The following is a 12,421-nucleotide window of genomic DNA, read 5'->3' as shown; positions in this document are numbered from 1 at the left end:
ACTAATATAATATGCTGCTGGAACTCTAATCATGCCAAAGTGCATAACTTTACACTTACTAACATTAAACTGACAGCCATTTTCGTTTGCCCAGATTTCCAGTCTATTCAAATCATTTTGTAATTACTGAATATCAGTAGCATCCCTGATTGACCTGCCTATCTTTGCATCATCAGCAAACAATTGGAAATATGATGATAGACCCTGCTTGATGTCATTAATGTATAGATTGAAAAATAATGGCCAGGGACTGAACCCTGAGGTACATCACTGGTTACCTTAAATCTGGCAGATTCACACCCACTGTATACCACTTTTTGATATTTGTCTGTCAACCATCCCCTGATCCAAGTTAATAGATTATGTTCCAACCCCATATTCTCCAGTTTACGCAACAGTCTATCGTGTGGTATCCTATCAAATGCCTTAGAAAAATCCAACATTATCATAGTGTATCCATTCCCTTTATCCAACTCGGCAGTAACATTGTTATAAAATATGAACAAATTGCTAAAACATGACCTTCCTCTTGTAAACCCATGCTGTTTCTTGCAGAGTATAGAATGCTTGTCTACCCATTTCTGTATGCGAGTTCTTACCAACTTCTCTAAAATCTTGCATTTTTGCATTTTTCCTTTCTTTTACATCCTTTCTTTTAGGCTTATACGGTGATCCGAATGCATTTTTGAAAATTATGGAGACAACTACCATGTTTGAATAAAAACTTTAGTTTAATATAACTAAAATCTTATCTCTAAAATCTTCACTACCACACCAGAGATACTAATAGTCAGTAGTTAGACACATCAGATTTTGCACCACCCTTGTGCAATAGAACTATCACACATTCCTTTCATTCCTGTGGTATTATTTTTGAGCTGAGACTCAAGTTATACAAATGTGTGAAAGGTCTAGCCAATTCAGCTGAACATTCCTTTAACAAATGGGTGGATATTCCATCTGTCCCTATTGACAAATTCTTATCCAGGCTATGCAAGAGCTCTTCAGTATCATTTTCATGAACCTCTAACTCTTGATCCAATGTAGCAGTTGCTCCATGCACCATACTACATACACCTGGATGATATATAGAGGATGCTGACTTCACATCAATTGCCACAGTATCCAATAAACCCTTCCTCTGACTGCTTGTATACAATATTGGGCAGATGAGGATAAGGTTATCTGTGAGGATTAACATGGATTTGTTAAGGAAGTATGCTTGTTTTAGTAATCTGATTGCCTTCTATAATAAAGTAAAAGAAGCAGTTGATGAGGGAAAGACATATATTATAATTTTTTTGGAATTTATAAGGCATTTTAGAGAATACCATGTGTTAAAAACTGATATTTAAGTTACAGCATATGGGTTTAGATATTGGATTAGTGACTTGGATTGAGGATTGGCTGTCTGATAGGTATCAAAGAGTTGTCTACAAGGTAGCAGTATCAAAGAAGCAAAAGGTTATATGTGGGGTCCCTCAGGGCTCAGCATTGGGACCCATATTCTTTTAACCTTTATATCAATAACTCCTGTCAATGAATTGCAGGGAGATATTCATATGCAGATGGATATGAAGCTGGAAAGGGTTGTTATTAATAGTACCAATGTAGTCCTTCAGGAGAATATGAATAAGCTGGAAAGATGGGAATGAATTTGGCTATCAGTTTAAAGCAACTAAATGTAAGGTCTTGTAGTTTGGGATCTATCAATGGGAAACTGCATCCTCTTTGGAGGAACTGTACCAGAGGAAGTGAAGGGGCAAGAGGCCTTGGAGTGATGACTGCTGCAATGAGGATGCTGACCAGCAGAGACAGAAGAGTTGTGCTCAGATTTGGTCCCCAGAATTTGAAGGGGAAAAATTAACCTTGGAGAGAATGCAAAAGTGGATAACAAAAATGATATCAGAACTGTACGATGTTAACTATGAGGATAGACTGAGGAAATGCAAACTGCAGAGTTTGGTCAATAGAAGAGAGGTGATATGATTGTGATATTAAACTGTTGAGAGGTAGTTACAGTGGGGTTGATACTGGGGAATTCTTTCATACAGTAGATCACGAGGAAAGAGCAAGGACGGGGAGAAGCTATCCTTGTAAGTTATGAATTGAAATGGTGAGTAACAGGGTAAGGAGTGGTGCTTTTGCATGGAGTGTGGGTGGACCATGGAATGCATTGCCTGATAGGATAGTGAGAGCACAAACAGTGAATAAGTTTCAGCAATGGTATGATGGACTTTGTGTTGTTTAAGATGGACCGTCTATAATGAGTTTTATGACTCCATGGAGGTCCTGAATAATAATAATAATAATAATGTTTTTGCATTCTAGGATAATGAGGCAATTAATATGAAGCCAACAGCCTCTGTATATTAGTATGTTATTCAAGAAGATACTTCACACAAACTTTGTTTATTTATGCTCTAGTAAAGTACTAAACAAGAACATAATTTCTTGTTAAGTGTAATATTCATTATTCTCACTGCAATGTAAGCAGTGAGAATAAGCTACAAAAGTTGAAACTTAGTACAAGTTTATGAAATTTAGAAGTCATCCATAAAGGATATCACTTTTCACTCCCTTACTGGACATTTGTACCTCCATCTCTTCACATTTCATAACTTCAGATGCCTTATTCCATACCACAGAGCAAAAAAATAAATAAATAGTAATAATAATAAAATTAATAATAATAACAATAATAAAATAAAAAAAATAAATAATAATACAGCAATCCCTCTATTAATGCGCCTAATGCGTTCTTTGAAACAGGTGCATTAATTGAAAACACACTAATCGAATATAATAACCTATGGGAAAATGTATAATTCGGTCCTCAGATTTCTTTTTTGACCATTAATTTTTTTATAAAAGAATTAGGGTATGTTCAGGGCCTAGTTAAAGGGAAACCATGAAGCTGAAAGACAATAAAACATATTCAGAATATAAATTTATTATTCTGCTTCTTAACAAAGGATTGAGTAATGTAGTTTGGCAGGCATTCTGTTTCTTTTTTTTCCATACAACTGACAGTATGGTTCTAATGCCTCTTCTGCAAATTTTACTGGTTCTATCTTCACCAGAGTCGGTCTCTAAGCATTGCTTCTATAATCGACATTAAATATTTGTTGATCACAATAGTCCCCTACTTACACAATTTTCTTCAAAATCTCTGGATATCTCCTTATCTGCATTTGCAGCTTCGCCTGTGATTAGAACATTATGTAGGCTATTTCTCTTTTTTAAATGCTCGAATCATCCAGCACTAACGTGGAATTCTTCTTCTTTTCCATCATTGATAGCTCTTTCTTTCCAGGTTACAAAGAGACAATGCTTTTGATTTAATAAGGCCAGTGTTTAGCGGGATCCGTTTCTGGTTACACTCTTCGATCCATGTAAAAAGAAGTCTCTCTAATTCAATCATTATAATACTTTGATTTTCAGTGCATGCATGATGAACTTCAAGCAGCCTTACCTTTCTCTTTGTATTCAGCAGTTGATTCACCCATTTTTGTGTTCTTGTCCTATCTTTTCTCTGGACTCGTTTTGTTCATTTTTCTTTATTATTTCAAGTTTTTCTTCCAATCAGATTACTTTTTGAATCATTTTCACATTGCTGTTTTTTGCTCACTAATTCTTTTACTCATGATTAAAGGTTAGGAAAATAATTTAAAATAAAAAGGTACAGAAAACAATTGCATGAGATATGATCAGCAAAATGCTATGCAAAGCAGACGACATAAATTTTAGCGGTAAATTTGGAACAGCGTACAAGGAAATAGTGTAGTATGCCATTAAAAAATAACTCTGTAAAATGTTTCAAAATCAGTTGCTAAATTATTTCATCCTGGTGAGTGATTTTTTAAAATAGTTAGCCATAAAAAATGTATAGATCAAAAATTTTTAAAATCTGTAACATTTATTTTTAAGATGTATATAGGCGCACTAATAGAATTTTAGAGGCGCACTAATCAAATCTGGGTATCGAAAAAAAATGATGCACTAATAAGGGGTGCATTAATTGAGGGATTGCTGTAATAATAAATAAAAATAATGGGTTGTAGTTAAATTTTCCAGATATAATTTATTTCCATTTTTGTAACTTTGTTATTTACATAATTTTAAATTTGAATAAAAACTAACTGCTGGATTCTGTTTTGAATTAAGTAAAAGCATTCTTTTGTACCTGTTTTAATCCAAAACTTAGTTATTTATTCCCATTTGACATCAGTATGATGACATATGGTCATTCCCATACCTCACTGTATTTTAGGGCTGAGACCTTCTGCTAGAAGTGGTAGGGTTGCAGAATCCCTTTCCACAACAGCCTCTGTATATTAGTAGGTTATTCATGAAGATACTTCACACAAACTTTGTTTATTTATGCTCTAGTAAAGTATTAAACAAGAACATAATTTCTTGTTAAGTGTAATATTCATTATGATAAGGCAATGTCAGCAATGAGAATAAGCTACAAAAGTTGAAACTTAACACAAGTTTATGAAATTTAGAAGTCATCCATAAAGGATATCACTTTTTCCCCACCTTACTGGACATTTGTACCTCCTCCTCTTTGCATTTCATAACTTCAGATGCCTTATTCTATGCCATAGGGCAATAATAATAATAATAAACACAGAGCTCGTTAGAAAATGAAAAACATTCATGCCGATAGTGGGATTCAAACCTGCAGCCTCTTGGCTGGAAAACCAATATGCTAACCACTTGGCCAACCAGGCTGGGATCCAAAACTAGCAAGGCTATTTTAATCATTTTTAAAATATCTAAAAAAAAGAGAGTGAATTGTTGCTTCCCTCTTTATTCCCCCCCCCCCCTCCCCTATTCATCCCTGGTCATAAGTGAACAGAAAAGATTACCTTAGCTTTCTGCTCAAATAACAAAGAGTTTAGGCATACCCACAACATTACTTTAGGAAAAAGGTTCCTTTTCCTAATCATTCTAGTTGGTATCACCAGAAATTATTGAACTAATATATGTCCTTCTCAGTCAAGTGTAAATTATTATTTATTATTATGTGATATCTGCATGAATGCCAAGGACACATCATGGAAGGGCAGACCACAGACATAAACTACTGTGTACACTAATTAATCCAACATTTCTACATCACATAATCCAGCAACCATGTCATGCTGTGCCACTAACAGCATTTTTCGTCTGTTAATTATGGGGGTGTTTTCTTTTTTTGGTTGATCTGCCTGTATGCTGGAATGAAAAACCTGAGTTCCTGGGAGAAATAGCCCTGCCACCTCAATATATACCTGCTAGCTCACCATCAATTGAAAAAGTCCATATAAAGATTCTTCCTTTTGGCATGATGAGAGAACTGAGGTCTTTTCCAACTGAAGGGTGAACTGTGCCTTTGTTCTTCCAAATGCATTAACCTCCCTATCGGCTGATGTGGATGAAATAGTGACACCAAATTGCACTTCTTATCCATGTTATTCAATGGGTGTTAGAGCTCCGTATCCAGATTTAGCTGAACATCTATAGTAGTGGCCAGTTTGGGGGGTTAAAGCATGCACTATGAACTACTAACCATTATCTTTTGCCCAAACCACCAGTCTATTTAGATCATCCTACAGGATCTCTACATCATCTTTATTAATTACTGTTCTTCCAAGTTTAGCATCAATGGCAAACAACAGGATATTCTTCCCCCCAAATCATCCTTAAATGTTATAAAATGTAAAAACCGAACAGCAGCAACCCAGTACAGAGCCCTGTGGCACATCACTCATCATCTGCTTTCTCTCTGATTCACCTCTACCATATACTCCCCTTTTATCCATGTCCAATTATGTCCAACCTCATTTGCTTCAACCTTGTATAAAAGAGCTTTTTAGAGTAGCATCCTGCCAAATGTTTCTGCAAAATCAAGCAATGTAACAATTAAGACATCTGAAACAAGAGCTGAAGCAGCTAAACACTACTATAGAAATGAAAATTCTTAGAAAAAACTGCTAGAAAAACAAACCAATAGAATCAAAAATAAAATTCCCTTTATTATTATTATTAGTATTATGTGACACCTCCAGGGAGTCCAAAGACTCATCGAGGGAGAGTGTGCCAACAGCACCGAATGATTGATTCCTTTCCAACTACTAGCCATGCTCAAACTTGCTTAATTTTTTGCTGAGCCATTAGTAGCAGAGGCTCTACCAATCGCCCAACCTTTGCTTATCCAACAAGAAATTACAGTCTTGTTTAATCCTTTACCGAAACATAAGCAAACAAAGTTTGCATGTGAGGTATCTTTATGACTAGTCTACTTGTATAAGAGGCTGTTGACTTCACATTAAGTGCCTCAGTATCCCATAAATCCCACCTATAATGTTTCTGCATTGAGGGATACTGAGGCAACTGATGTCAAGCCAACAACCTATACATATAAGTAGGCTATTCATGAAGATACTTCACAGATAAATTTTCTTTACTTATGATTTCTGATTCATAAAATACAAAATTTAGTAAATACTAATTAAAACATGAGTTTAATACTTTAGTTATTAAATAGTTGTTAAATTTGAACTTTTTGTAGCTTATTCTTGCTGCTAACATTGCAATAAAGAATATGACACTTGACAAGAAATACATTCTCATTAAACAATTGACCAGAGCATAAGTAAACAAAGTTTGCGTGCAAAGTATCTTCATGAACAGCATGCTTATATACAGAGGCTGTTGGCTTCACATCAATTACATGTGAACAAAGATTTCAGATTTAAAACTATTCCCCTGCCTAACTCAGATGTCACTTTATTATAGAAAGTGAGTAAATTCCAAGTTTCTCCTCCCTAAATCATGTTGTCTCCTATGGAGTGTCATATTTCTATCTACCAATTCCTGAATAACACCCATAACCAACTTTCCCAATACCCTAAATTCCTTAGAACATTAACTGATCAGTAATTTGAAAGCTCAGTCTTGGAGTCTTCTTTGTGGATTATTATTATTATACAGACAACTTCATGGAGTCCATAGACTCATTAAGGTAGGCCCTGAATATTATGCCAAGCACTATCTAACATTTGGGCAATATCTATCATATTTTGCTTTGAACTCATTCGCGGTCATAGCACCCACAACAGACTCTGGCAACCTATTCTACTCATTCACTAGTCTCCAAGCAAAAAATCTAGTCCCCACACTCATGTTCAATTTTTAAGGATGGCCCTAGTTCTCCTACCAGAACAGGTCTAAACCAGACTTGTTCTGAAAAATTCCTCTTTATTAATCCTGTAAAAACTCTTCAGTAATTTGTATGTCTCAATTCATATCATCTTTTCAACAATTTCTAATCTACAAATCTTCAACCTATCACCATAAGGTGGATCCATAGACCTCCCATCATCTTGGTCACTAACCTCTGGATATCGGGGTGTTCTTCAGTAACTAAGTAATTCAATAAGCTGTTTCAGCCACTTTTGCAATATGCCCTCTGAACTGCAACTTCCTATCCACTAACACTCCCAAATCTCTTGCTTTATTAATTTCCTGGAGTATAGGTCCATCAATATGGTACACAGCTGGCAATCTTTTCACCCTTAAATGCATAACCTTACACTTTGCTACATTAAACTAACATTCATTCTCCTTTACCCATACTGCAGTCTATTTAAAATCATCCTGCCAAATTTTAACATCATCTTTAATTATTATTATTACATTTTTATTATTATTACATGATACCTCCAGGGAGTCCAAAGACTCATCGAGGGAGGGTAGATACTCCACAACTCTCTGTCTCCACCACTCAATCCACCAACTACAACATCATCATCATCTACACCAATGCCATACACCAGTATTTTCACAGACAAACATCCGTGCCCAAGGCGGAATTCAAACCAGCAGCCTTTTGGCTGGAGAGTAGATATACTAACCACTCAGCCAACCAGGCTGGCATGATTATTGCTCTACCCAATTATATATCATTGACAAATAACTGAATAATTCCTCAAGTCATTTCATATATCAGTAATATAGGAAATGATCGGAGTATAAGTTTTAATAGTAGTGTCCCAAGAACACAGCCCTGTGCCACATCACTAGTCACAGGACTTCTACTGTAACTAGTAGCCATGTCTCACTAATGTCAATAACCATTGGCAAAGAGTACAATAGTCACCTAAGTCCACTGCTGTCCTTATGTTTTATACTTACTATCCCATTCTATTTTGTTACCAGCAGTACTAACTGAGACAATTTTTACACATTCTTACCAACTACCTCACTGGTATCCATGTACTTAGTCAACAGTCTCCCCCCCCCTTCCCAAGCTCTAGTTTGTAACACTTGTTTTTTTTTCAGACTTTGGACAGCAAATTCATCTAAATGCAAACCATCCACCTTGTATAAGTCCTTTCATCTATTAAACTCATTCCACACATCCACAAACTTCACATCACTCTTCCTGCATAACCTACGCATTGACTATCACGACCCTCTTTCTCGACTCAACTCTCTCATACCATGACAGTGCTAACTTAACTCTCTCACTCTTTTCTTTTGCTACATTCAATAACTCTTTCCTAATACTGCACTTGTCTCCTTTCAAATCATTCATTCCAGCCAAAACAATCAACTCTTTCACTTTACCCTTTTGCATTCTAATAGACTCATCGTTAACCTTTGAATCCAGGAAGCACAATTTCATCACTATCTCATCAAGCACACCTCTTAAAACAGAATCACAATACAAGACTGTCTCCTTAATTTTTCTTTTTTTATCTTAGTCAGGCATTCCCTTCTCTTTTCTTGAAATCTCCTTTCTGTTCTCAACTGAACTACTCACAGACATTTCTGCAGCACTCTAAGTAGCCATGCTATCTCCCTCGTTAATGCCAACTCTCCTCATCCATCATACTACTACTACTATTCTTTCGAATGTCACTTTTACTTTCTTTCTTTCAATTCTATCATCCCCTATACTGTTGCACACATTTTTGATCTCTTGACTCAACATTTTCAGCACTCCCTGGTTTTTGAACCAAAATCCATTCACTTTCTTTAACAAGTATGTTTCAGAGACATTGCAGTATCTGAAACCTCAGTCTTGAAGTCTTCTTAGTGTAATAACAGAAGTATTTTGCCCTCATCCATTCCCATAGTATTCTACCAGTTGTTGAAAGTTTTTCCACTTCGTTATACTATAAATTAAAGATACTAAGATATTTGCCCTCCTCCATTCCCATGGTATTCTACCAGTTGTTGAAAGTTTTTCCACTTGGTTATATTATAAATTAAAGATACCAAGAAATTATATACTTGGTTTAATCCTTTATCCAAGTGTAAGCAAACAAGGTTGCACCTGAGGTATTTTCAGGACTGGGGCAACTCATGGTAAAGGTGGTATGACTTCACATCACTTGCCTTAGTATTCCATAATGCAAAGCACATCTCCTTGTGGACATGTATAATGCTATGCATTATGGGAAGGGTCACTACCTAGACTGGTTTTGATCTTTATTCAGGTCTCATCAGTGGGAGCCAGATCCAGAGGTGATACCATGGTTGAAGTAATGCAGGAGTCATATTTTCATATACGAGTTGCCAAAAGGTGTTACACCTTATTATTATAATACTCTGGATCAGAAACAGTCAGTTGATGAAAGTTTTTCCACTTGGTTATACTATAAATCAAAGATACCAAGAAATTATATACTTGGTCGAATTAAGGTTGAAACTGTTCCTGGTAGTGACCCTTCCCATGATGCATAGCATTATACATACATGCACAGATGTGCTTTGCATTATGAACTAAGGAAAGTGATGTGAAGTCATACCACCTTTACCACGAGTTGCCCCAGTCCTGAAAATATTTCAGGCGCAAACTTTGTTTGCTTACACTTGGATAAAGGATTAAACCAATTTCTTGGTATCTTTAATTTATTGTAATTCTACCAGTGCCGACATTTAAATTAACTAGTCTGGTTAAGGGAACTATTCAAGGGTACTTTTATGGTGTATGGTTAAGGGTACTTTTATGGCAAATGAATTTGTTATAAAGTATAAAAATATACATTTGTATGTATATATATATAAAAAAATTCTGGTCTTCCAACTGGTTGTATAGTAACTGATTTCCATTTTTATATTGGTCTAATTAGTCTATCTTTTTGCATTCTGTTAACATGCTCTTCCATTCATTTTATCTGTTTGTTATCCATTTATTTACTGGTTGAAAGGCACACTTTTTTTGTATATTTCTTCATTTCCAATCCTATCAAAGGGATATTTTTCCCCACAATTTTTCCTATTGATTTTTGTATTGGCAGTGTTAAACTACTTCAGGTCTTGTTTCATACACATATGGGAATGTGTGAAAAGTTGCAATAATCACCACGAAGAAATTGAGGTAGAACAATGAAAAAGAACAAATTATTACAATGAAAGGGTTTTAAGATGTTTCTTCTTGTGGTTATATCAGTTGCTTTAATATCATTTTTGCTCTAGGTGTTTATCAGAACTTCCTGCCTCCCTCGTAAATTAAAGGTCTCATTATATTTTCAGGGAGTCATTTACCTGATTTCTGTTACTTCCTGTCTTACTTATTTCTGTGCCTTTCTTATTTTGTTCTTTCTTATTTTGCTGCTTAATTTTCTTTTCCTCCCTATGTTCATTTAAATGCCTCTCAACTTTTTGTAATTCTCACATCGTCTCTCTGATGATCTGCTTTAATTTTGCTACTTTGAAAGTTACTTCATTTCAATAACCTCCTCCATATCTCCAATAACATCATCAGTGTGGATAGCCTCCTTGTTCTCAACTGCACTGCTCTTCTTAGCATGATTACATTTCTTGTGTGTTTTTTGAGCCATTTTAAACTTATTATTTAAATATCTTAATAAAAAATATGTTACAAAATACGAAAATCGACACTAATATACTATAAAATACAAATTTTCTTAAGGAAAAAAAAACATAATAAAACAGACAAAAATCACCAATTTTACATGAGTACTAAATTCATTGACCAACCACAATGTATCCTCGAATCAAAAAAACATCCAGAAACATCAAAAAAAAAAAAAAAATCTAGAAATTTTGTTTACCTTAAGCACTTTCTCTTTCACTTCATTTTCTCAGTTAATTTGATTCTGTTCACTGATTCGATTATTTTTAGTAGTGTTCACTATTCTTTGATTTTTATGAGTTGCAGTAAGATCCGACCACATTATGGCAACTTTTTAACTTGTTCATTACATAAAATCTTAAAACTAACAATCATTACACATCTAAAATTTCATATAATATATTATTACCTTCCAAGTGTCTACAAAATCAACATCGCTATGTAATGTCAATGCAGTTTTTTCATGTAATGGATACAATACGTCGCCTTCCTGAGGAAGATGAACAGAAAACATTTTTTTTATTAGATGCAATTTTCAACAAAATACATTAAAAAGCATTTTTAAACATTTAATAAAAAGTTCTAACAGTATCTGGAAAAAAAAATCCCTAGTTTAAAGAATTAACACTATTTCACAATTCACTGTAGGATTAGTAAAATATTGCTGTGCTTAAAAAAAAAAAAAAAAATTCAAGAAAATAAATTCTTCGCTGAAGAAAACAGATGTGTAGAATTACAGAGCAGGAGGCTATTACAAACAAAGGAAGATTGGTGACCCACCATGGCATGATCAATTGCAGTGAGGAAATAAGTACTACCTGTCTATATAATTGTAGCTATTTATACAGGCTGTACAGGAAGTATTAAACATTTCTGGACATGTGAGAAAACAAACGAATGGAGGGAAGCAAGGGTAGAACCAGAGGCTATCCATAGAAGCTGTATAAGAAGGGTGTGAGCAAGGGAGTGAGTGAGAAGCAGGTTCTTTGCATGGAGAGTGATTGGTGAGTGGGATGTATTGCTTGAAAGTGTGGTGAGTGCAAAAGCTGTGAATAGGTTCAAGGCATGGCTCGACCTCTTTGCATGAGAGAGTATAGACCTCCCACAATGAGTCCTTTCACTCTGTGGAGATCAGATATTATTCATAATAATAATTAGTCTAATTTAATTAGAGATTACTTGATCCTATAAAATTATCCTCTTTCCCTCTTCCCTCAAAAATTTATACATTAAGTAAAGGAATTCAGGATTTCTTCTGCTAGCGGAACTCCTTTGAAAATACATACAACATTATTGTCTGCAGCTTAGTTGGGATCAATGAATCACTATCCTCTAAACTACAATTTCATTTTTGGGAATGAAAGAATTTTCAGATCTGGGAAATAAGAAGGATGTGGATTATTATTTGTAACCAGCTATCTTCCAAAATACATTTATTATGATTATTATTACTATTAACATTTGACCTCCATGGAGTCAGAGACTCATTGTGGGAGGTACACACTACTGCCCACAATGCTTATCCAACTGTACTTTAAACTA

The 12,421-nt window shown here is 34.9% G+C and overlaps 1 protein-coding gene across 2 annotated transcripts in view; it reads right to left on the bottom strand.

Annotated features, from left to right (window-relative positions):
- LOC150109448 (aldo-keto reductase 1B-like) overlaps positions 1-12,421 on the bottom strand; it is a 212,260-nt gene that overhangs the window by 129,728 nt on the left and 70,111 nt on the right. For both annotated transcript variants that reach the window (XM_090408381.1, XM_090408374.1), the window contains exon 4: positions 11,289-11,369. In XM_090408381.1, the coding sequence (XP_090264507.1) occupies positions 11,289-11,369 (81 nt within the window). The remainder of the gene's footprint in view (positions 1-11,288; positions 11,370-12,421) is intronic.

Source organism: Typopeltis vanoorti, chromosome 2, assembly GCF_054136105.1.
Source record: "Typopeltis vanoorti isolate ZY-2024b chromosome 2, IOZ_Tvanoo_1.0, whole genome shotgun sequence".
NCBI classification, from domain to species: domain Eukaryota; kingdom Metazoa; phylum Arthropoda; class Arachnida; order Uropygi; family Thelyphonidae; genus Typopeltis; species Typopeltis vanoorti.
Note: the sequence above shows the minus strand (reverse complement) of the source record. Positions and strands in the feature narration are given on the sequence as shown.